Raw genomic sequence first — 26,748 nt, forward strand, 5'->3', positions numbered from 1 at the left:
TCCAATTATGTGGCTCTAACTAAAAAAGGAAAGGTGACACATTGTTCTTATTGTACTCCATCACAGTGCATCTTCAGGTTTTTTCTCTCCCAATTTACAGAAATCACTTTCCTTGGATGTAGGGTTCATAATAATGTGGATTTCTTTTGCCTGGATTCTGCCTTCCTTCTCTTTATTTTGAAAATGTTGCACCCCAAGCAAGCTGTAACGGTCAATCCAATGGCTATTTGAACACAGAGATTTCTTGTCTACATCTAAATATATCCAGTTTCTATATTAACAAATGCTTTTCTATTGTCCACAATAATAGATCTTAGAAACTTCTAGTTGTAGACTTCTTTATACAAATGATGAGAAATAAAGTGTCTCCAGTTTTAGAAAAGATCAGCAAGAGAGTCACTGGGTGCATTCATTATCTATTGCAGCAAAATGAATTATTCCAGATTATAACAGTTGAATATGAGAAAACAACACACATTATCTCACAGATTCTGTATATCGAGAAGCCAAGGGTAGCTTAGCTGGGTATTTCAGGCTCAGGGTCTCTTATAAGAATGTAACTAAGTTGTTGGCTGGACCTGCAGATTTCTTAAGGTTCAACTTAGGATAGATCTGCTTCCAAATTCATTCATTGGCTGTTACCAGGCTTAAGACGATCTGCTTCCAAGCTGAATCCCATGGCTTTCTCCACTGTGTGTCTGCCTCGATACATAGTAGTTGGCTTCCCCAGAATAAGTAGTCAAGAAAGAATGAGAATGTTCAAAAGTGGAAGCTGCAGTCTTTTATAACCGAATCTTGCAAAGGACATCTCATAGTCTCTGTTGCATTCTATTTGCTAAATCCATTCCACAATGAAGGGGAGGGAATTGTATAAAGGTGTGTGGTAGGCATAATAATGGCACATACTAAAGATGTTCTTTAATTCCTGGATCCTGTGGGTATGTCCCATTACATGGCAAAAGGGATTTTGCAGTTGTGATTAAGATTATGGATCTGAAACTATGGTGATTATTCTGGATTATCCAGGTGGGTCCAATGTAGTCATATGAACCTTTAAAAGCAGAAGAGGAAGTAGGAGGAGGAAAGCAGAATGGATACAGCAGAAGAGGGAGTCAGTGAGGTTCAAAGGTTGTAAGTTATTTGACATGCTGTTGCTGGTGTTGGGATATAAGGGTGATGACTGGAGAGAGGCCTCTTGGAGCTCATCAAAAGCATGAGAAGGTGTATTGACAGATTCTAGGAGCAAAGACTGTCCCTGGGTGACAGCCTGCAAGGAACTAGGGACCTCATTCCTACAGTCATAAGGAGCTGAATTTGGCCATCCATCATCCTGAAAGAGGCTGGAATTGGATTCATTTCCAGAGCCTCCAGTGAGGAATGCATCCCTGCCAACACATCGATTTCAGTTTGGTGAGATCAGTAGGACTTCTAACCTACAGAACTCTGAGATAGTAAGTGGGTGTTTTTTTTTAAGTTGCTAAGTTTATTGTAATTTGTTACTGCAGCAATATAAAACTAATACAAGCATGAATGCTGGGTGTCATAGTTGGGCTACTATTACATACTGGGTGGCTTATAAACAATAGCAACTTATTTCTCATGGATCTTAAGGCTGGAAGTTCAAAAGCAGGATGAGAACATGGTCAAGTTTTGGTGAGGGCCCACGTTAGCGCTGCAGACTGCTATATTCTTGTTGTATCCTCACATGGTGGAAAGAGGGCAAGAGAGTTCCTTGTGGCCCCTTTTACAAAAGAACTTATCCCATCATGTGGGCTCCACCCTCATGATCTAATTATAGCCCAAACACCCCACCTCCTAATAACATCATATTGAGAATTGGGATTTCAACATTTGAATTTCTTGAGTGGGGGACACATTCGCTCCATTGCACAGGTGTTGGGATCATTAGGAGGCTGCCTACCACATTAAGTCTATGCAGAAAATGAATGCCTTTCTTATAGAAACATGGAAAGCACATTCTGTAGCATCTGGGTTTATCTGGGAATAAAGAGCTTCCTCTGGCCAGGCATGATGGCTCACGCCTGTAATCCCAACACTTTGGGAGGCTAAGGTGGGTGGATCACTTGAGGTCAGAAGTTCGAGACCAGCCTGGCCAACATGATGAAACCTCATCTCTACTAAAAATACAAAAATTACCTGGGTGTGGTGGCGGGCGCCTATAACCCCAGCTACATGGGAGGATGAGGCAGGAGAATCACTTGAACCTGGGAGGCGGAGGTTGCAGTGAGCCAAGATCCCGCCACTGCACTCCAGCCTGGGAAACAAGAGCAAAACTCTGTCTCAAAACAACAAAAGCTCCCTCTGCCGATAGCACCGGTGGTAAAATTAATGCAATATCCCCACACTATCGCAAGAGGGATTGGCAAATTCACCACCACTAGAAATTAGATATAGCCTGATAAGGAAAGGGGAGATAATTCTTCAGAAGTGAAGAAAGACATTCAGATGGCTTTTACTTCATTTATTGTTCATTGGTTTGTTCAGTGGCTGTTTTTTTTTCTTTTTTCTTTTTTTTTTTGCCATGACTTAACATATTGCCATGGTTTAACAAGCTCTGCCCAGGGTTGAATGTACACTCGGATGTTAAGTCTAATGTAAATAAGGCAGCTGCTGCTTTTGGACTTTATAATTCCTAATCGGATAAGAATAAGGAACAATTAAGAGGGCAACTGCAATGACCCTTGAAGAGCTGGATAACCCTTGATAGCAAAGAAAGCTCTACTTTGCTCAAAAATTGGGAAAACTATACTGAACTGTGCTATCTTTTTTGTATTTTTTCCCGGTGTTTCACAAAACTGGATCATATGGAAAACACTTGAGAAGCTTTAAAAAAATGCTTAGTCTCAGACCTCCTCAACATAGATTCAATTTAATTGGTCAAGATGAAGATAGATAATCAGATTTAAAAGCCTACACCTTGGCCAGGCATGGTGGCTCATGACTGTAATCCCCTAGCACCTGGGGAGGCTGTGGTGGAATGATTGCTTGAGGCCAGGAGTTCGAGACCAGTCTGGGCAATGTAGTGAGATCCTCATCTCTGACAGATTAAAAAAAAAAAAAAATTGCCAGGTGTTGTGGTACATGCCCTGTAGTACCAGCTACTTGGGAAGCTGAAGCAGGAGGATCACTTGAGCCCAGGAGTTTGAAGTTGCAGTAAACAGTGATTGCACCACTGTACTTCAGCCTGGGCAATAGAATGACACAGCGACTCAAAAATTATTTAAAAAAAAAAAAAAAAAAGTCTACTTCTCTTGTATCTTTCCTTCAGAAGTGGCTTAGGTTTAGGTTGGCTGATTCTTATGACTACAGGGCTCAGGCTAACCACTGGCCAACTTGCTATTCCCATGAAAAAGAGCCTCAGAGGGTGATAAAGAACTCAGCTTACATGCCTGACACATAAAAGCTTTCAAATTCTACTCTGTTGAATGAAATAATAGACATTGAGTTCCCATGTGAAAAGATTGGAGATACCCTAAAACTGTACTTGCTTTTTCATTTTTAATTGGCAATTAAAATGGTATATATTTATGGTGTACAGGTGCACAACTTGATGTTTTGATATATGTATACAATGCAGAAGGGCTACATTAAGCTTAGCATAGGTGTTACTTCACATACATATCATTTTTTTTGTGGTTAGAACACTTAAAATCTCTCAGAAATGTTTTAATATCTTGCTTGAACTCTGATTTAGAAAAGAAATTTTTAAGTGTACTCTATATTGCTATCAGTTGTAGTCACTATGATGTCCAGTAGATCCCTTGCACTTATTCTCTCTGCCTAACTGAAATTTTGTGTCTGTTGACCAACAGCTGCACAATCTCTCCACCCCCGTGACTCTGGTAACTGACATTTTACTGTCTGTTTCTCTGAGACTGATCTTTTTAGTACTTCACATACAAGTGAGATTATATAGTATTTATCTTTCTATAACAGGCTTATTTCACTTAATGTAATGTCCTCCAAGTTTATTCATATTGTTGCAAATAACATGATTTTCTTTTTAAAGGATGAATAGTAATCCACTATGTACATATACCATGTTCTCTTTATTCGTTCATTCATTGACAGACACTTAGATTGATTCCATATGTTGACTATTGTGGATAATGCTGCAATGAACATGGAAGTGAAGACATTTCTTTGGTATACTGATTACATATCCTTTCGATATATGCCTAGTAGTGGGATTGCTGGATCATATGATGGTCCTATTTTTAATTTTTTTAGGAACCTCTATACTGTTTTCCATAATGCCTGTACTAATTTACATCCCCACTAACAGTACACAAGAGCTTCCTTTCTCCACATCTTTCCCAATACTTATATTTTGTATTTTTGATCATAGTCATTCTAACAGGTGTGAGGTGATGTCTCATTGCAGTTTTAATTTGCATTCCTCCTGATTATTATTAATGTTTAGCATTTTTCATATACCTGTTAACCATTTGTATGTCTTCTTTTGAGGAATGCCTATTTAGACTCTGCCCATTTTTAGACCGGTTATTTGTCTTCTTATTATTGAGTAGTTTGAATTCCTTAAATATTTTGAATATTAACCCCTTATCAGATGTATGGTTTGCAGATATATACTCCCTTTTCTGTAGGTCATCTCTTCACTCTGTTGATTGTTTCCTTCGAGGTGCAGAAGCTTTTTAGTTTGATGTAATACCATTTATCTATTTTTGCTTTTGTTGCCTGTGCTTTTGGGGTGTATCCAAAAAATCATTGCTCAGACCAATGCTGAGGAGCTTTTCCCCTGTGTTTTCTTCTAGCAGCTTCATAATTTCAAGTCTTAAGCTTTTAATACATTTTGAGAGGATCTAATTTCATTCTTCTGTATGTGGATATCCAGTTTTTTCAGCACCATTTACTGAAGAGGCTGTCCTCTCCCATTTGTATGTTGTTAACATCTCTGTTGATCAATTGTCCATAAATGCATGGATTTATTTCTGGGATTTCTGTTCTGTTTTATTGATCTGTGTGTCTGTTTTTATGCTAGAATCATGCTATTTTGATTATTATGGTTTTGTAGTAATTTTGAAGTCAGAGTGATGCCTTCAGCTTTACTCGTTTCGCTGAAGATCTTTTCTGATTCTATACAAATTTTAGTTTTTTGTTTCATTATTTCTGTAAAAGATGTTATTGGAATTTTGATAAGGATTGCACTGACTGTAGATCACTTGGGGTAATATGAACATTTTAACAACATTAATTTTTCTATTCCATGAACATGGGATCTCTTTCCATTTATTTGTATCTTTTAAATTAATTGTTTTGTAATTTTCAGTGTACAGATCTTTCATTTTCTTGGTTAAATTTATTCCTAATTTTTTAAGTTGCTTATTATAAATGGGACTTATGAATGGGATTTATATAAAACTAATTTTTTTAGTTGTTTATTATAAATGGGATTTTTAAAATTTCTTTTTTGAATAGTTCATTTTTAGTGTATGGAAACATTACTGATTTTTATATGTTGATTTTGTACCTGCAACTTTACTAAATTTGTTTATCAGTTCTAATAGTTTTTTGGTGGAATTTTTAGGATTTTCTCTATAAAATCATGCCATCAGCAAACAGGGACAATTTAATTTCTTTTCTGACTTGGATGCCTTTTCTTTCTTTCTTTTGCCTACTGGCTTTGGCTAGGATTTCCAGTACTATGCTGAATTCAAGTGGCAAAAGTGGGCATCCTTGTCTTGTTCATAATCTCAGAGGAAAAGCTTTCAATTTTTAACTGTTGAGTATGAATTTAGCCATGGAGTTGTCATATATGGCTTTTATTGTGTTGAGGTATGTTCCTCCTATACCTAATTGGTGGAGAATTTTTATATCATGAAAGGATGTAGAATTTTGTCAAAATGCTTTTTCTATATCTATTGAAATAATCATATGGGTTTTGTCCTTTATTATCTTACTCTTAATTTTTATCTCATTTATAGATTTGCATATCCTTGCATCCCTGGGATAAATCCCACTTGATTATGGTGAATGATTTTTTTTTTTTTTTTTTTTTTAAATTTGCGACAGGATCTCACTCTGTCTCCCAGGCTGGAGTGCAATGGTGTGATCTCAGCTCACTGCAACCTCCACCTCCCAGGTTCAAGCAATTCTCCCGCCTCAACCTCCCAAGTAGCTGGGATTATAGGCACCCACCACCACACCTGGTTAATTTTTGTATTTTTAGTAGAAACGGGGGTCTCACCATGTTGATCAAACTGGCCTCGAACTCCTGACCTCAAATGATCCACCCGGCCTGGCCTCCCAAATTGCTGGGATTACAGACATGAGCCACCACACCCACCCAAATGATTCTTTTAATTTATTGTTGAACTTGGTTTGCTAGTGCCGTGCCCTCTGTGTTTGTGGGTTCTACATTTGTGGATTCAACCAAGTGCAGATCAAGAAAATTCCACAAAGTTTCAATAACTTGGATTTGCTCAGACCCAATACTACATTGAATCCACACAAATGAAGCGAGGTATAGGCATGGTAGTAGGTCTTAAAAGTAATCTAAAGATGCTTTTAAGTGATATGAGAGGATATGCATAGGTTATATGTAAGTACTACGCCATTTTACACAAGGAACTTGAGTATTCTTGAATTTTAGCATCCACAGAGGTCCTAGAACCAATACCCTACAGAAACTGAGGGACAACTATATTTTGCTGAATGTTTTTGCGTCTGTTTTCTCTAGGGATACTGGCCTATAACTATTTTTTCTTATAGTGTCCTTGTCTGGCTTTGGAATCAGGGTAATGTTGCCTTTATAAAATGAGTTTGAAAGTATTTCCTGTTCTTCAAATGTTTGGGAGAATTTGAGAAGGATTAGTATTAGTTTTTCTTTAAATGTTTGTTAGAATTCAGCTGTAAAGCCATCAGGTTCTGGGATTTTCTTTGATGGGAGACGTTTTTATTACTGATTTAATCTCTCTACTCCCTATTGATTTGTTCAGATTTTCTATTTCTTCATACTATGGTGTTATACATGTCTAGGAGTTTATTCATTTTGTCTACGTCATCCAATTTGTTGGCATATAATTGTAACAGTTTATTATAATGGTATAAGTTGTAATGTCTCCTCTTCCATTTCTGATTTTATTTATTTGAGTCTTCTCTCTTTATTTTTTCAGTCAAGCTAATGGTTTGTCAATTTTATTTTTTAAAAAAACAGCTATTAGTTTGTTCATATTTTCTGTTGTTTTTCCATCTATTTCATTTAAATCTTTTCTGATCTTTATTATTTCCTTCCTTCTACTAATTGTGGCCTTTTTTTCTTCTTCTTCTAGTTCTTTGAGGTATAACATTAGGTTGTTTGGGATCTTCTTGTTTGACGTAGGCAATTATTACAATCAACTTTTCTTCCAGAACTGGTTTTACTGCATCCCATGAGTTTTAGTATCATATTTTTCCATTTTTGTTTGTCTTAAGATATTTTTAAGTTTCTCTTTCATTTCTTCTTTGAACAATTAGTTGTTTAGGAACATGTTTAATTTCCACAGATTCGTGAATTTTCCATAATTTCTTTAATTGATTTCTAATTCATACCACTGTGGTTGGAAAAGATACTTGATATGATTTTAATTTTCTTAAATTTTTTAGCACTTGTTCTATCTCCCAAAACATGATCTATTCTGGGGAATCTTTCCTGTGTGCTTAAAAAGAATGTGTATTCTACTGCTATTGGGTGAGATGTTCCAGAAATGTCTGTTAGGTCCATTTCATCTAAAGTATAGCTCAAGTCCGGTATTTCCTTATTGATTTTCTGTCTGGATAATCTATCCACTGTTGAAAATAGGGTGTTGAAGTCCTTTACTATTATTGTATTGCAACATATTTCTCTCTTGAAATTTATTAATATTTGTTTTACATATTTAGATGCTCTGATATTGAGCGCGTGTCTATTTACAATTGTTGCATCATCTTGATTGATTGTTCCTGTCATCATTATAGAATGACTTTCTTTGTCTTGTTTTAGTTTTTGACATAATGTCTATTCTATCTGATGTAAGTAAAGCTACCTCCACTTTATCTTGATTTCCATTTGCAGGGAGGTTTTTTTTTTTTTTTTTTTGGTATTATGTCACTTTCAATCTATGTGCATCTTCAAAGGTGAAGTAAGTCTCTTATACGTAGCATATAATTGTGTTGTGTGTTTTTTTGTTTTTGTTTTTATTTTTTTGAGACAGAGTCTTGCTCTTTTGCAAGGCTGGAGTGCAGTGGTATGATCTCGGCTCACTGAAACCTCTGCCTCCTGGGTTCAAGTGATTCTCCTGCCTCAGCCTCTGGAGTAGCTGGGACTACAGGCGTGTGCCACCATGCTCAGCTAATTTTTGTATTTTTAACAGAGATGGGGTTTCACCATGTTGGCCAGGATGGTCTCGATCTCCTGACCTTGTGTTCTGCCTGCGTCAGCCTCCCAAAGTGGTGGGATTACAGGCATGAGCCATCACGCCCTGCCTGTCTTGCGTTTTTATTTACTCAGTTACTCTATAAACTGTACTTGGTTCTAATGATGAGATCGTGGGTTGAATTTAGGATATTCTTAATACTGAATAATTTACATTTTAAATCCAAGGGTAGGTTCTTTTAGGCTAAAACCATTATGTTTATGGGGCTGGTGTAGAGATCAAATGGAGATAACAAATAATAAATCCCAAATAATTGTTACTATATTTTTCTATGTCACACTGCCCTAGGAAGAATCTTTTGTCTTTTCTACTGACAATACAAAACAAAACAAAGCAAAACAACAACAACAACAACAACAACAACAAACCTTCTAGACCCTTACTGTTTAAGGGCAGACACATACATTAAAAAAACATTAAAATATCTTTTACAGAGTTGTAATAACGTTAGGAGAGTGACTATAAAGGAAAATGCCAGCAAATGTGGAGTATGCCTTAAGAGTAATTGTATTTTAAACTAGAACAAGAGAAGAAAAGAGATTTTGTGAGTGTCTTCTTCCGGTTGCATTCAGTTTTTGATAATATGCAAACAAAATCTTCAGAGTATTTTTGTGAAAATCCTAACGTATAGCTCCAGGATTTGAATTCATGGCACCCGAGAATCTAATAATTTCTAAGACCCCCTCTTAAAACATCAACTTTTCACTTCTTGCTTATACCCTCAAATCTCTTATCAGTTAAAAAATACTCTCTCCCTCCCCTCTCACCTTCCATTGCAAAGCTTGACTTCCCTCTTAGTTCAAGCGTCAACAGATGGTCTTTTATGAAAGCCGTGTTTTTTCTTGCTAAGCCTGTGGTTATATGTCAGTTTCCAGAATTTGCACTATCAACATAACTCCTCCCTCCCAAGTTCTATTTTTAACTGTCCTTTTAATTTTGGCTTGTTCTCCATTAGATGACCCTGTCTTTTGACTTTTGTGTTCTATGAATAGAGGCAAGAGCAAAAAGATGTTGAAGAGTATGCTAATCTACACTTGCTCTAACGTGATATTGGCCGTAGGGAATGCGTCACACCTGGTGCATCCCAATGAGTGAAGAAAAAAGTATAAAGGAGCAGCTGCCAACTTTTCAGAAACATGATCACCTTCCCTCCTCCTGCAAACAGGGTTGTGATTTGGTGAGATTTAAAATCGCAGCTCAGTTTGGCCTGTCAGCCTCTTAACTGACTGCTTTCTGGCTTCTATTACATTAACGATGTATCCATCACTGTTGAGATGAAATAGTCTTTTTCTTGGTGAAAATCATAAGAAATAAATAAATAAATTTAAATGTCTGTCACAATAAGGACCTCAAGAAAGATTTCACCATTAGTGGTTGTTGCAAGCTCCGTTCCCTGCAGATTAGTAAAAGTATCGGGAGAGGACAAAAACAATTAGCTTGAGATAAGTGCATAGGAAACGTTAATAAGATGCATAGGAAGGGAGTAGAAGAGACAGGAACAAGAGTAGAAAGGAAAAATAAGACTTGGATGGAGAAGATGGCAATTTTTGCTTGTATCTTTGAACTCTGGCTTTATTGGCTTTTTAAAAACATATAGTGATATATAAGACTCTCAAATGGAAATAAAACCCTCCTTAGACTATCCTCATTCAATAACCTTCTCTTTTATTTTTCTTTCAAAGTACCTGAAAGAATAGTGTCTCACCTTGTTCATCACCATTTACTTCTCCATTCAGTGCAATCTGTCTTTCTCCCTCATAACTATTCTAAAACTGCTTCGGTCAAGTTGACTTCGAGCTTTTTTTTTTTTTCCTTTTAAATTATTTTAAGTTCAGGAGTACATGTGCATGTTTGTTATATAGGTAAATTGTGTGCTGTGGGGGTTTTGTGTACAGATTGTTTCATCACTCAGTAATAAGAATAGTACCCAATAGGTAATTTTTCAATCCTCATCCTCCTTTCAGCTACCACCCACAAGTAGTGTCCTGTGTCTGCGTCCCTAAATTGTATGACTGGCAATTGTGGTATCACTTTACATCATCCAAAAATGTGGATCACTCCTTCTTTCTTAAAACGGGCTCCTCTCTTGGCTTCTTGTGTCCCGTTCTCACTTGATTCTCCATCTATCCCTTTGACCACTCCTCTTTCAAGTCTCCTTTGTGAACTTGTTTTCCTTGGCTGCCCATAAATACCGTGTGCCCTACTTCTCAATCTGCTCTTCTATCATTTGAAACATTCTCCAGCACATCATTTTCTCTATGCACCAAGTCTTGGTTATCATCTACATACTAGAACTTTCCAGAACTCTCTTCTGAACTCTAGATCTGCACCCTTCAGATGTTCACTGAGTTGCATCCTTTGCACATCCTCTAGAAACATCAATCATAGCACTATGGATATGGAACTCATTCTCTTTTCTTTAAACCTACTGCTACAGTTGTACTTTCTCTCTTAGTTAATGGCAAAATCAATCAAGCCAGAAGCCTGAAGGTCATCCTTGGTTTCTTCCTCTTCCTCTTCCTGAATCTTACTGGTCACCATTTCTTACCTTCTAAAATGAATTTTCATGTATTCCCTTCTCTTCATTTCTATCATTCTGCAATTAATTTAGACATAAAACTTCTAGGTTACTGTAATAGCTGTCTAATACTCTTTCTGTTTCTGCTATTGCCTCCCTTTAATTCATTTCTCATATTGCCAATTTTGTGATCTTCCAAAATTCAAATCTGTTCAAACTTCTTCCTGGCTTAAATCTGTTCAAGAATTCTCCACAGCTGGAGAATGAAATCTAGACATTTAAAGCACTTCTGATAAATGTTATGACCTCAGCCCTTGCTCTTTCTCCTTTTGTTTCATCCTGTGATCACCCTATGTGAATGGCTTTGAAATTCCATAAATACACCATGCTCTGCTAAACTTCTGTGGTTTTCTCCTCATGCTTGGAGCAGTCTTCTGTCACAAGTGCCCCTGCATAATTCCTACCTCTCCTGTATGTTTTAGCTCAGTCCTTGTTTCCTCTAGTAGGCCTTCTCAGAACATCCCAGCCCTTGCTTTCAATCTAGGTTAATAATTGCTTCCCTCTGTGCTTTCACTGTAGCTTGTGTTTAACCTCTATATTGACACTAATCAAATTATATTGTAATTGTCTGCTTGGTAGAATATTGTTTTGAAATATTAATCCAGATTTTCATCCAACACTCACTTTCCATATATTTTCTATACCCTTTGCCTTTCTTCCACTTAGCAGAATTGCTTTAAGGGAGAGGCAGTACTTAAAAAAGAAAACATAATTTTTAGATAAAATTTCCTGAGATTTAAATTAATAAACAATGAGAAATTCTACCTCAAAAGGACTCAGGTCATTAACAAAAGATTAGGAAGAAAAGATGAGCAGCCAGTCTCCATCAGACTAAAGCTTCTTTGGACTGAGTGAGGGGTTGAGAAATTAGAGGAGAAAGAGGAGAACCAAGAACCGAGAGGTGGAGTGTCCCTGGGAACTGTGCAAAGATTTTGTGACCTTTTATTTAGAAGGTGTCCTTTTCAAGTCTGTTAGGAAGCTGAGGAGAGAATGACTTAGCGTTTTCTGAGGGTGACAGATGTTTTCTGTTTCATGCCTACTGTCTCAATGCTATTGAGTAAGTGGCCACATAGTAACTTCATGTTTTAAAATTAATTCAAAGCTAAGGGGATATTACTTGAGGGAATAGGATAGAGGAAGATTCCTGCTAAAACCAGTTGGATCTGGTTCTGCCACAAGAGCCCCAGGAAACATGTGAAGTCTTTCTGGGCTCCTAATTTTTTTTTTAAGTTTTGAACTGAGTTTTATTGATTGTTATAAATTTATCTGGGGGCAAAGGATTACAGTCTAAAAAATGCATTTTATAACATTTCAAAGAGGAAATTTTTGTGAGCTCTTTTGAAATGAAACAAATTTCCAATGTTCATTTAAAATATTTATTAGACATACATATTAAGGAATATTTAGTTTATCAATGATGAGTTTTTTATTGATATAAACTTACACATTTTCCTCTATCACAATGGTTTAAGTTCATGGAGGGTCAGGACTCTATTGTATGTATTTTCATGTATACTGAGAAATTAGCATATAAAAGGTGTTTTGTAAGTATTTGTTGATAATATAACTGGAAATCCCTTAATTTATTATCATTGTTTTCTTATTTTTGGTTTCTTAGGTGCTACCTGCTTTGTGTACCCAGGGAGGTTACCCTTCTATTACCAAGTTCAGTTCAGGAAGCTAATTTGACCCATGGGGCTCATGTGGATCTTCCAGGGACCTTCCCCCTTGACTGATTTTCGGTGCAGACTCCTGGAAATTGCCCTGAGGAATACTTGGAATAAATTCTCTAGAATCAGTTCTGTTAGCACAAGAAGAACGCTACAAGATTGCAAAATTAGTAGTAAGTCTGCTGTGATACAAATAGATTGGTAGCTGGGTGCTTCCCCATGCCTTGAGGTGCATGGCCAAGGAGAGCCTGCACAGCATCCTAATCATCACTGCACCAAGTATTGTGCATTAAATGACACCCATTCCATTCACACATCCCATCCACATGTTGTCCCTGTTGACTGCCCTTGCCTCAGGCTATGTCAGTAGGGTGCCAAGTGATCATCAAACCTTAGACTTCTGATTTAGGGACATATGGTCTTCAAGTTGCAGACCTGAAGACCTTTTACTTGCTTAGCAGGTATTCTTGATCCTACAGCTAAGGGCTTTGTAACTCTGGAACCCAGTCAACTGGGTCAGATAGAAAGTTACCGATCTTGAAAGATTACGAGCATTAGAATTCATTCCTGTGCCTAAGTCCAAATTCATGTGTGAGATACTCAAAGCCCTAAATATGTTCACTCTTCATCTTCAGTTCAAACTCAGTGTTGTACCAAAGATTATTGAAGTGGAAGAAGAAATGGAAATAAGCATCCTAGGATGAAAAATAATACAAATTGAAAGGAGACGAAAAACATTAATCAGACTAAGCCTAAGAAATTCAGGAATATAGTCTCTTAGATATTTATTGTAATCTTCAAGAAATAAAACAAGATAAACTCAAAGAACAAAAACCACTTTCTATACAGAATTCACATACAAACTGAATACCTAATAGAGCACATACCATTTTTACACAATTAATTTCAATAAAGATAATTCAAACTTCACAATGTGAATACACTTCATAGCTTTAAACCCACACAAGAGCTCCTGTGGACACATGAAGAGTCACAATATTTGCTATGCAGCAGTAGTTTTCCACTAAATGTCAGTCACTATATGAAAGCATTAAGCTGTTTTCAATATTTTCTTAAGAAGAGTTCCACAGTGCAGTCACTGAGAAGGAGCCAAAAGTGCCTGGTTCCAAAGGAAGATCTTCATCTGTGCATTTCCAGTGCCCTTTATGGGAAACATGGAGCTACAGAAAAATCTCTGGGTACACATCTGCCAGGTGGCATTTGTTGGACAATCTCTCATGGTTTGGTGCACTGGCAAATGTCTAAATCAACTGCTGTAATGTGGCATTAAAGCAATTTGCATATTGTGGCTTGAGCTGCTCAGCACAGAGGAATATGATGATACAACAGCTTGTCTTCCTCATGGAGACCAAAAGGTAGGGAGCTAAACTGGGATAATTTGAGTGGTTTCAAAGGGCCAGTTTGGCTGTCTTAAGAAAAACAATGATCTATAGCTGATAGCTTTGTCTCTCTTCCATTCAAAGGAAAAATAACTGTGGACTTTCCCACTTATTTTCCTGGCACAATATCCTCACTACCTTATTCTTTCCGGAATTATGTTTGACCTCTTCAATGGAGCCCTCTCTGACTCTTCCAGTTCTTACAGGTCCCCCATTCTCTGTGATCCTATACCCTGACATAACCTAGCATTTAGATTATACCTGGACTTTTTTTCCCTTGTTCTCATTAGGGGCAGGAGCCATACCTCTTCCATGTTTGATTCCCACAGCACTGAGCATATGGAGTTCAATAACTATGTGACAACTAACTAAACATTCAACCACACCCTTAAATTATCATTCTAATGTTGGCTACCTGCTTCCATTTTAAAAAAATTTGGCACAAGGTTGTCACTAATCTCCCTATTTTACCCACCTTCACTTAACTTCTTCAGTGGGTTTTGAGAGCTAAGAACAAATTTCAGTCTATCACAGTTACATTCAGGCCACATATCACCCACATAGACCAAATCCATTTAATATGATTGGCACATCCTCACATGTCAATCTCCAGCCAAGCACCATAGAGAGAACTGAAGGCTTTATATGATGAACATATGGCCATGGTCATCTAGAACCAACTGTCATCAATTTTAGTGAATATGTCATTACTTGTTTTTCTTCCTAAAGGTTTCATGACTTATCCACTAATTGAATGAAAAGGCAAAGCACAATATTAAAATGAATGCTTTGCCTTAAAAAGAGAAATGGCAAATAGGAGTTTAAGATGGTTATTCTACTTTAAAATTCACATACATAAACATTTATAGCTTTTAGTTATCCAGCAACTAGGCTTAAATTCTTGATTTTGCATCTCAGTGAAGTTCCAGGCCACCAATTAGCATTAAACAAGGGAGTTTGAGGATGAATATATGAGTTTATGATGGCATTACGAAGTATTCAAGGATTCTGATTTGTTCCTCTTATATCACCAGTGTGGACAACTGAGAATTGAAAGTGAATACAATGTCAGCTACAACCTAAAAATACATTGGTATTTTAGAATTCCCAGGGTTGACAGTGTTGAATTCGTAAATAAAACACAAGTTTGAGTAACAATAAAATATACATACAAATACAGAGGTGAACATTTTTAGTAGACATGTCATGTGATCAACCTTTCTGAGAAGAAAAACATGACTTTTCCTAACGCACATAGTTTTTCTTAGGTATCTAAATTACTTGCTTAAAAGTAAAATGTACACTTTTATGTGACAAAGAAAATTTTGAGTTATAGAAGGAGATGCTTTTATAAAATAAATGAACAGCCATTCTGATTTGACAATAAAATCCACAATTCTAAAAGACAAAATTGACACGTATTTCCAGATACTAAATGTTTGGTTTTATAAGAAAAAAGTATTTTGAAGTAGGCACAGAGGGGTTTTACATGACACCAATAAGATATTTACTGTATAAATTGCACCACTAGACAAATACAGCTACAAGAAAATCATTTGAATAAGTCACACAGCTATCAAAGCATCTCACACATTCATTATAATTCACTCTTTCATACTAGTTTATATACACTGAGTGAGTCATTAAATATTGCACTTATTGGCCCATGAACCCTCAATTCTGAGGTGTTGAAAATAGAAAACAAATCTATTTTTATAACATATTTCATGCAACATTTAAGACATTTCAGTTCTACAAACACCATTAAATAGTTGTACATTTGGACAGTCCAATGGTATCACATCACGTCTGACATTAACAATATATTAACAGGAATTACAGGACAGTTTTCCTTCAGCACGTATCCTAGGGATAATGAGACAATGCATGGAAAGCCATCATATTGATACAGCAAACAATACCCAAACTTTACTTTTACAAGAAGTATGGAACCACTTGACAGATGTAAGTCATGCTCACGTCCCTGAAAAGGCAGGTGTCTGAGTGGCTCATGTACCATCTGTGTCTGTAAGAACAGCATTCACGAACCTAAGCAATACCTAGCTCCAAATAACATGAATGCAAAATAATTTGCATCAAGAAATAAAGCCACAGCCAACTCTCACTTGTCCACGATGAAGGAAATATGAACACAGGTGAATGAAATACACAGGTAACCCCAAACCTCATTTCAGCAAGTAATGGCTGTTTGAAACTCCACCAGTAATGGTTGCTGATGGGAAGTAAATGGTGAAATTTGAGTCTCATTTTCTATTCTTGGTCCTGTCATTCCATGAGGATAGCATTTTGAAAAACTGCAGTAATTTAAAAGAAAGTCAGAAAGTAAAAGAGAACTGCAAATAGTTCAATTTGTCCACTAGCTAGATGGTCTGATCTTAACACTAGAGCTCTGAGTGAGGTTTTAAAATAACTCATTTCTGTTATCTAGAATGTTTGCGAAATGTATTCCCCTCCACTCTCTCTGTTTAGAGGAAATTAATTACACGCACAGACTAATCAAACCAAATTGGTGTGAAGAATCGATTTTATGGACCTTATAAGTAAGATGTGAGTTATAGCTGGAACATAGTAAAAGCTCCCTTTTCCCTAGCACTGAGAAAGCACCATAGATGGAATTTTCCCTTCTTAAAAAAAAAAGTATCAGTGTTTACCTGATACCTTTGTATCAGGCGAGTGAGCCTGTGAGTGATTGTTGAGAAGGGCAGCACTGTGTGTGTAATCTAAGAGCAAATATTTCAGTGTATCAAAGGGAAATACTATTTGACTGGAGTGTCAAGCATTTCTGTAAATGTTTTTAAGAAAAAAATTATTTGTGAAATACCAGTAACAATAGGTAGATACGTTTTAGATAAATCCCCCAACTTGTTTTTTCCCTGTTTGGGGGTACTATATTTCTACAACCTAGAGCCCTTTAGACATAGTGCAGTGCAGGGGTAAAGGCTTTTTTATTGTGGTCATAAACTTCATCTTTTACTTGATTTGATCCAGTAAATTCTATGATATAAAACAGGTTTATGTCTTTAATTGACTTTGGTCAAAAATTCATCTAAAATATGAAGAACTCCCAAAAGCTGGCTCACAGGTTCAGCATATGAGAAAGACTTCACCATTTTACAGGCAAACTACTAAAGCGAAGGTAGTCAACGCACACAGGCAGAGTTGAGCAGAGCTGTAGAGGTTGCATTTTCCAGGGAGTGACAGAAAGGCCACATGGTTGTAGTTGCTCATATGGCACCCGGACAGCACACTAAGTGACTATACGCGCAAAGGAACAGAGTTCCGGGTTCTCGTCATGCAAACTGTAATTGTGAGAGAAAGCGTTCTTCAGATGGACAGGCCGGCTCTGAAGTAAGCCACACCAAAAATACCTGATTGAGCATTCCAGTAGTACTATGAAGATTATTAACAAACACACAGTAACTTTTTGGTCTAGAAGGGTTTTAGTTATGACTTTTTTATAAATAAGATTCATATCACAGTTTTTCACATGCAGGTGCTACCTCAGCTTGCTACAGCTTGGTAGTGTGGATAGGCTTTTGATATAGTCCCACAAATGCCACACTGTTAACTAAAAGATCACACAAGGTACACCCTCAACCATGCACTAAGATACATGTTGGATAAAGCACATCACAATGAACCACTGATTATGGATTACCATGCTCTAAAATTAATGTTGCTTCATGGAAGTTCAGTTAATAGTGGAATGTATTTAACTTTTAAAAGAGAAGAAGAAGGTTGTATATACCCGAAAGTCTATCATCAGCATAGATGTATTTAAAATTGAAAGTTTAAATTGGTTCCTTAAAAAATAACCAGTGTACTAAACAAAAGGCCTATAATTGATATGATTTAAGTAGGTGAAATATGTATTTGTTTACTGAGTGTATTGATGTCTTGTATAATTTGGGTTGTAACTTTGTAGATTTTGTTTGTTATCACAATGCCACAACTTTCTGCTACAACTGAAGGCATCGTCATAGTTTTCTTTCCAAGTAAAATCTTAGCACTTAGTTACCACGCAGCAAAAAAAAATACTGAACTTCAAGTGACTGTAAGGAGGAACTAGAAGAACCTCCTAGCTTTCACAATCATTAGAAGTTCATCCAGGCAGTTGAAGCTGTTCACTGGGGGCAGCAACAATGAACTGATTCATTGTCCTGAAGCAATTTCTCTTATGAGCGTGTAGAAGTAATGCTAACATTCAAACTGCCGTTTTAGGACGCTTCGTGCACCTTCTATTTCCATCCCCATCTCCAAAAACTGAAATGCTGATTCACTCTGAGGATGGCTATTTAAGCGAAATAATTTTCAGTCCAATTTTTCAGTTGCATTAGGAAAAGAAAGGAAGGTACCAACACCAAAGCTCTTGGAAGAATCTATTTGGTACAGTTAAGGTTTATTCCTAAAGGTATTTAGAGGAGTGAAAGTGGTCAGGTAATGAGTAGCAAAGGAAAATAAATTCATACTTAAAACACTAATTTAATTGCATCCAAGACAAGAGATAAATGTGTATGACTTACAAACTACTAGGAGTATGTACTTTTTAAAATGTCTTGTTCTTTTAAATATAAATTTAGTTAGGCCATTGATAAAAATGACCTACATTTAGTTATGTATTTAGACTATTGATAGATGATGGTTTAGAGTGTGTGTGTGTGTGTGTGTGTGTGTGTGTGTGTGTGTGTTGGCCAAAAGGCTGAAAAACCTTGGAATAATTACTTATAATTTATAAGTAATATAGCTCAGTGTCAATGAAAGCTCACTTAGTTAACCTTGGGTTGGTCCCACCATTTACCAAATTTGATGTTAAAACCCAGTTTTTTTATGCAATTACAGCAGGAACGTAAGTGTTCTTTCTCTTGAGCTCTGTGACTGTTTCTCTGGAACCTCTCATTGAATTATTTGGAATGGAAATCCTAGCAGGGTGGGAGTTTCAGAACTGAGAATCAATGAAAAAGGCTTCACTTCCATTGGGGTTTAGAAATTAGAAAGTATCAGATGTTTCTTGGCAATGACACTTAGGCTATTGTTGCATGCCTCTCCCCTGAATGGCTAAAATGTTTCCACTTCGGGATGTTTGACACTGTATAAGTGGGAGCTTGGCTTAGGGCTTCCCCATCTAAGGGCCAATTAATTTCAACAGCAATCAGTTCTTCAGGGAAGGGGTTTTCCTCTGAGCAAAACTCAGCTCTTTCACTTTTAAATACTGTCTCATTTTGCTTTTCATTTTACCACAATACACACATCAAGGTCCTTCTGAAAAAGCCATCAAAATATTCTTTTTAAGCTTTTTACATCTATTTATGTTTGTGGGTTGAGGGCTGCAAAGGAGGATGGGAAGGGTGTCCTGCTTTATTAGTTCCTTTTAGATTGTACAAGTGAGCTTAATAGCTATATCGTTTAACACAGCCACATTCTGGCCCAAGTTACAGAAATATTATAACATTGTGCAAACAGACTACTGCTGCAAACAAATCTGTTTTTACGCCCCCTGCTTCTTTCTCTCCCTTCACTGTAATTCCTGTGATTTTCAAGTTGGTTGCCCCATTAAAAGCTAATAAAACATTAATGTTTTCTTGTCTTTACTATGCTAAGACTTGCTTTGCAGGGCGCCAAAGTAGAAATGTACTACTGATTAGTGGATCTTCAACTAGGAAGGTGAGAAATAACATGGAAATGCTTAAAGCATTCCAAATGCTCTCTCCCCTAATTTCCAACTTTTAACTTACTATAATGTGTGCGACCTAGTTCTGTGACTTGTAAGGATTTATTCTCCAGAGATATCTTTAGATATATGCCCGTTTCACTTGTATTAAATACTTTTATGGGAAGCCTCTCTATTTTTGAAAAGAGGAAAAAATTTCTTTGACATAAACACCAAAAAAGAGAAAGTTCACTTAATGAAACTATCCTTCCAAATCCACCAAATAATCCCTGCTGCCTTCCTAAATCCTAGCAGTAAATAATGCTGGATAGTGATCCAGAGGCGAAGTTTCCATGTTGCTCTGTACAGCTGATAGGATTTGTTGTTTTCTCTTTATTCATATAGGTTCTTTAGGAATTTGTGATACAAAATTAGAATGTTCCAATGGTTTCCTCCCTCTTTTAAATTGCTAGGGACCCTAAATATTTCTGAAATTGAAACACTACAGTTATAGAATGTTTCCTGTGTAACTTAAGCATTCACGTAATAGGAATATGCTTTAGAATTTATGAACATCTGGACTTAAAAAGATGACTATAGGTTAAAATTTCCCTTTTTCTTGGGACCCTTTTAAATCTGATTTAAATAGCATCTAAACAGGTAAAAGAACTTAGCTGAAGTTTGAGAAGATGGCCGTGTTTGAGGAGGCAAGTCTACATCCTATGGAAAGAGGAGCCCTAACAAACTTCAACAAAAGCTCTAGTTCAAGAGTGGTGATGGTTCCAGAAAGTGATGGTGGTAGTGGTGTGCATTATGGGGGTTGGGGAAGGCAAGTCACTGAAAACTAAGGGAGCTTGGACCTTGGAATTCCATAACTACTCATACTCTTTTTGGTTACAATGCTTGTTGCATAACTGGCATTCAATAGATACATCTCAATCTGTTCAATGATGCCAAATATTCACAGAGTTGGGTAGGATCAGTGGAAAAAAAGTCCTGGGTAGTTATTTGCTTATTTAAACATGTAAACAAAGATTATTGTTAAATAGCCCCAGTCAGGTTGTATTAATGACTTAGGAACATTGCAAAGACCTTAAAAACAACATTTCAATATCTTTATAGGTCAATTATCTCCTCAGTTATTAATAACAGTGAAATAAAGACACAGTTCCCAACAGTAAACTGACCAGACTCATGACAGCATCCCTAATCATGAAAAACTTCCATTTGATTTTCAACTAAGAGTAAAGCAAATGAAGTCTTGTGACATCTTCTGTGTGCGCGCGTGTGTGTGTGCGCACGCGCGCGCACACACACACACACACACACACACACACACAGCAATTCCTTGGTCATCATTCCTACAAGTGAATAGCATAATTTGAATCAATGGGACAAAAGCCAGTTGTAGCAAAATTATAGTCTGATGCCCCAGAAGTAGTCTGAGAACAAATCTGAAACAAAAAGAGCCTAGCAGACAAATAAATAACAAGTCACATGCAGGTACCAGATGTTTATAGATGGATAGTCCTTACAAATTTAAGATCACATATTTGCCACATATTAAACAGGAAATCTCCCAAGAATTGAATGCATGTATGAACCATTGACATCAAATTATTCCTTCAAATAATTATTAGGCAGTATAAATGAAGGCTAACAGACCATTTACAAATGCTGTTTCGTGGAGCTGCCTGTGTGCATGGGGACACTAGCAGGCACAGTTGGGCTGCGGTGGAGGAGGGGTTTCCTTGAGTCTTGTGTTCTGCTTTGCAGCAGTGATGGCAGGATCAGTCTCCAAACTCTCTGACATTTTGTCGCAGATGATATCCACAAGGCGCTCAAATGTCTGCTTGACATTAATGTTATCCTTGGCACTTGTTTCAAAAAACTCAAAACCTGGAAGAAACACACAGAAACACAACTTGGTTATTTCACATTTCTGAAATTAAATGGGACTTGATTATGGCTTTCAATGGTGATGAGGTGATGGTGAGACATCAGTGGGTGGTGGGTTTGGGGTAGGTAAGAGATTAGAGGTGGGCAGGAGGTACCATTTAAGCAAATGTTACCATCTCTTACTCCATTAACCATGAACAAAAGAGTTATAAAGTGGAATTGGTGATGTTCACATTTTATTTTTCTCTCTTGATTCATTTGCATTATCAGCATGACTGAATAGATTTAAAATATTCATTGCAAGAGTTAGTAATGACAACAGTAAGAATCCTCAACACCAAATCTATCTTTAAGAATCTTCAACACCAAATCTATCTTTTCCATCCCTTCCCTCAACCCCTAGTCCACCATGTAGACTCTTGCAATCTTTTCGTGGCATCATTTGGCATTTTATTCTGTTTTTATTTCCAGATTCTACCAAAATTTGTAATTTTAATTTTTTAAATCAATTTAAAGCTCAGAAGCCTTGGTGTGCTTGTTCTGCTGTAAAAGGGAATACCAAGCTCCAATATAATCCTGCTCTAACTTTTCCATTTCTGCCCTGCTGCTGCCTAACAATGGGTCTGAGAGTAGCCTTCTAGTAAATTTTCAGTATCTAAAAGGACACAAGATGGCACTGAAGAGTCATAAGATTTACCTTAAACCTGCTTCAGCCTCCTTCAGAAAATTTTTGAGCAGTGTTATTCCAACGGCCCTCCAGGGCTTTGTATACCTCTGCACCGATCAGCTGGGTGATAACAGATGCTTTTCCATAGCGTCTGTTATCTATCAGCAGCAATGTCTTTACCAACATCTGGGAAAGGGCACTTGGTAAATTTCAAATGAGCTGCCAGAGATTGTTAAGAAGGTACAAAGTGCAGCAACAAGTTCACACGTTCACCTATGTGCCACTGTACCTGGGCAGAAGCAGCCTTAGTGTGCTGCTCTGTACACAGTCTTATCACTCTATTGTTTGTATTCATATTCCACTGGCTGAGCTTGCCAGTCAGTTGCCATGACAACCTCCCCACTAGGCTAGCCAGAGATTGCTCTGGTCCATTCAGGGGACATTGATTTAGAATGTGTTGGGCTGAACATAGAAAGGCTTTTCTAATCCATTCTGAATTTTACACCCTATAAATCCTTCTGGTTACATCTGGCCCTATCTCAGAGGAGCCACATGGATTCAAAATGATTAAATCATGTGATTTCATCCCAAGTCCTGGGGCCAAAGGAAAAAGAACAGACTAATATTTTGCATCCATGTCAAAATCCCTCAAATAACCTAGAAATACTTATTTTCTTAAATAGTATTGAAGCTAGACAACAAAACGCAATTGTCGTGAGATAAAATCTCCAACTTAGTCGTTATACTATTTGGTTCAATGACTACGTCTGAGCTTGAATTTCACTAGCTACTCTCTTGTTGAAATCCACATGAATAACTGCAGGATTGGGGCTGAAGAACATCAGTAGAGTCCAGGTTCTATAAAATAGAGGTGGATATTTCAAACCATTGTGGCTTATATTTTTCTTTCCTTTTGTCTCTCTGGACAATGTTTATATGGTTCTCTTATAGTCTACATTTAAAAAATCTACAGATAAGGCCATCTGGTGTTAACAGAGCTCTCTTTTCTAATGTTTATACAGTCTTTAGAGCTAGATCATTCAACTTCCAGTAATTCAATCCAGATTTGGGTAAAGACAAGTATGGATCTAAGCAAGATCCTTGTTGCTAAGATATCAGAAGTATTGGTATCCTTGTGGTGATTTTCCCAGACCTAGTGGGAGGATGCTTTATGTCATAAGATATCAAGAACCCACTGAAGAATTCAAAATCTCTGAATGAGGCTTTGAAGAAAAAACATCCAATAATTTGGTACAAAGGTCTCATTTACAAGTTCAATTTTTTTCATCTCTTTTGCTAACACTTCTTGTACTTATCAGTATGATTTGGGAAGTCACTGAGCTTGAATGGTATCATAAAAGATTTAGCCATTATGAAAAGATGATAATCAGCACAAGACATTGTCAAATGTGACTCCTTTAGCCTGGGTATCTCAACACCCTATCATCATATTGGTATACAATTTGAGGTTAGTAAAATGATCTTTGATCTCAGAAGCCAACATGCTCTCAGCTTCTCAACCTTAACTGGAACCCTAAGATTATGTGGCTATTAAAGAGACAGTGTGCCAGAAATAATAGCACCCATTTATTCAGCATGCTGAGAAGGCAACATGACATGGTGAGAGACAGATTATCAGTCAAAAGATGTGGGATCTAGCCCCACTTACCAACACTTCTAGCTTTGGGACCATGAACAAGTCACTTTTTAAAAAATCCTTACTTTCCTTATTTATGACATTTGCCTTACTTACAGGATTATCATGAAGCTAAAATGAGAAGAGATAGGCATAAGTGCCAAGCAAACTAGAAAATGGTATGATAACAACAATAGCAATAATAAACTAACATTTGTTGAGTGATTACTATATAATAGGTACTATTCAAAGCATTTTATACATTTTAACTCATTTTATCCATTAGTAGATGCCATTATTTCCAATTTACTGATGAAATAGAGGAGGAAAATGGCTCTGTAATTTGCTCAAGTATTTCCTTGCTCAGCTAGTAATTGGCAAAGCTGGAACATGAACTACTAACTTGTACACTCTCCTGCTTCTCCAGATACACTGAAAAAGTAAGCTACAATTTTGTTTTGGCTAAATGGTAAGTCCTATGTTAATTAACAATCACAATATACCATAAACTTTCATCAAGTTAAATAATCAGAAAATAATTAACTAGATTTAACACTGCCAGTAAACCAAATGAAACAATCTTTCTTGGTGATTCCAAAAGTACTCTGATATCTCATACTGCTTAAGATTCATCAAGATGGTCATCATGACAGCTGTATATCTACACAGAATTCTAGATTTATAGATATAAAAGGTTATGGAGGCTGGGTGCAGTGGCTCATGCCTGTAATCCCAGCACTTTTGGAGACTGAGGTGGGTGGATCACCAAGGTCAGGAGTTCGAGACCAGCCTAGCCAACATGGTGAAACCCTGCCTCTACTAAAAATACAAAAATTAGCCAGGCGTTGTGGCACATGCCTGTAGTCCCAGCTACTCAGGAGGTTGAGGCAGGAGAGTCGCTTGAACCTGAGAGGTGGAGGTTGCAGTGAGCTGAGATTGCACCACGGGCACTCCGGCCTGGGTGACAGAGCGAGACTCCGTCTCAAGTACATAAATAAATAAATAAATAAATAAATAAATAAATAAAGGTTCTGGAAGTTAAAGTGCCTCTCATTGACCAGATATGCTGGGATCTCTTGTTATAGGTTTGTCATAAAATAAGATATTCAGGATAGAAATCAATATCATTAGTATTTTAGCATGTAGTAGTTTAGATTTGGGGTACAAGGATTTAGTTTAGGATTGGGGTACAAGTGGGGCTTGATTTTCTATCCAAGCAAATCCGTCTTTTCATTCAATCATCTGCGTATGACGACATTCATGCCCAAAACTGTGTGTGCCCGTGGGTGCTTAAAGCTTATGGCCTAAGTTATAATCACTAACCCAACCACTACAGCCTTTGTTCTTCACTAACTCAGATTTTTTGGCTGTTATTTCCCAGTATCTCTGTATTTTGAGATCAGTTCTCAGTATTCTGAGCTTGTTCTCAGAGATCTTTAATCTCCCATTCATATACACCAATATCAGTGGGAGGCTGGGTCAATGATGCTTCAGAAACAGAGTCATATAACTTTGAAGATCACATCCAATCTACTGGGTAGAAGAGTGTTTTTCAACAAGATCAAATAAGTAGCCCAAGGTCACACAGCAAGCCGATTGTGAAGTCTGACGAAAACCTCCTGTTAAATAGGTTACCGATTTAGCTTACAGCCTTGAACACCTGTCTTTCAGACGACATCATCCAGAATTAGTATTTTCAGCTCATGTAGGTTTCTTCATCAGCAAATCAATGAAGTCTTTCACTTATCTGTAGAAACTCTGATCATTCTTTCTCATGCTTCCCTTAACAAAGCCTTTCTAATCTCTCTGGCAGAGGCAGGAGGCACTGTTCCTGAGATGCATGAGTTTTACACCATGGTCCGGCACATCTCTGTTGTTGGCTTCCTCATGCCTAATCCTGAAAGGGTCACACCTGCCCTTTCCAAAAACCACTACAGGTACAGCGGGACACTAATCCCTTCAGGTTCACCTGACATTAGGGACCAAATAAAAGCTTGGAAAGGTTTTGTTTGATAAAACATGTTAGCTATGCTGAGGAAAGAGGAGCAGAAGCACAAAGCCAACCTGCGTTCTCTTCCTGGTGGACACTGAAAGAGCAAGCAGAGACAGGCAGTGTAAGCCAGACTTCGCTCTAGTGCCAAAGGCTGTGATCCTTCACCCTGACTTCATAGGATTGGAGGTTCACCCTGATTAGAATCACCTAAAGTATGGGCTGGGTGTCATGGCTCATGCCTGTAATGCCAGCACTTTGGGAGGCCAAGGTGGGAGGATTGCTTGACCTCAGGAGTTCCAGACCAACCTGGGCTACATAGCGAGACCGCACCTCTACAAAATATACAAAGTTTAGCTGAGTGTGGTGCCACATTCCTGTAATCCCAGCTACTCGGGAGGCTGAAGTGGGAGGACCACTGAGCCTGGGAGGTCAAGGCTGCAGTGAGCAGTGTTCACGTCACTGCACTCCAGCCTAGGTGACAGAGCAAATCACCCGATGTGCTTAAAAGTTTCTGAACTCCACTCTACACATACTGAACAATGGGAATCAAGAGGGGTGTATGGGGTTTCAGAATATGCATTTTTAACAGGCTGCTTGGGAGGTTTCCTATGCACATGTAAGGTTAAGATTTACCCTCCTCTGTACACCCATGTTCATAGCAGCATTATTCACAATAGCCAAAAGGTAGAACTAATCCAAGTGCCTATCAACCTATGAATGGATAAACAAATGTGTTATACACAAACAATGGAGTATTATTCAATTTTAAAAGAAAGAAAATTTTCACTCATGTTATAACGTG

The 26,748-nt window shown here is 37.4% G+C and overlaps 1 protein-coding gene across 2 annotated transcripts in view; it reads right to left on the reverse strand.

Annotated features, from left to right (window-relative positions):
- Nucleotides 1-13,453: 13,453 nt before the first annotated feature.
- RAB3C (RAB3C, member RAS oncogene family) overlaps nt 13,454-26,748 on the reverse strand; it is a 294,161-nt gene continuing 280,866 nt past the window's right edge. For both annotated transcript variants that reach the window (XM_050795510.1, XM_050795509.1), the window contains exon 5: nt 13,454-21,650. In XM_050795510.1, the coding sequence (XP_050651467.1) occupies nt 21,463-21,650 (188 nt within the window). In that variant the 3' untranslated portion in view covers nt 13,454-21,462. The remainder of the gene's footprint in view (nt 21,651-26,748) is intronic.

The sequence above is a fragment of the Macaca thibetana genome, chromosome 6, assembly GCF_024542745.1.
Source record: "Macaca thibetana thibetana isolate TM-01 chromosome 6, ASM2454274v1, whole genome shotgun sequence".
Taxonomy (NCBI): domain Eukaryota; kingdom Metazoa; phylum Chordata; class Mammalia; order Primates; family Cercopithecidae; genus Macaca; species Macaca thibetana.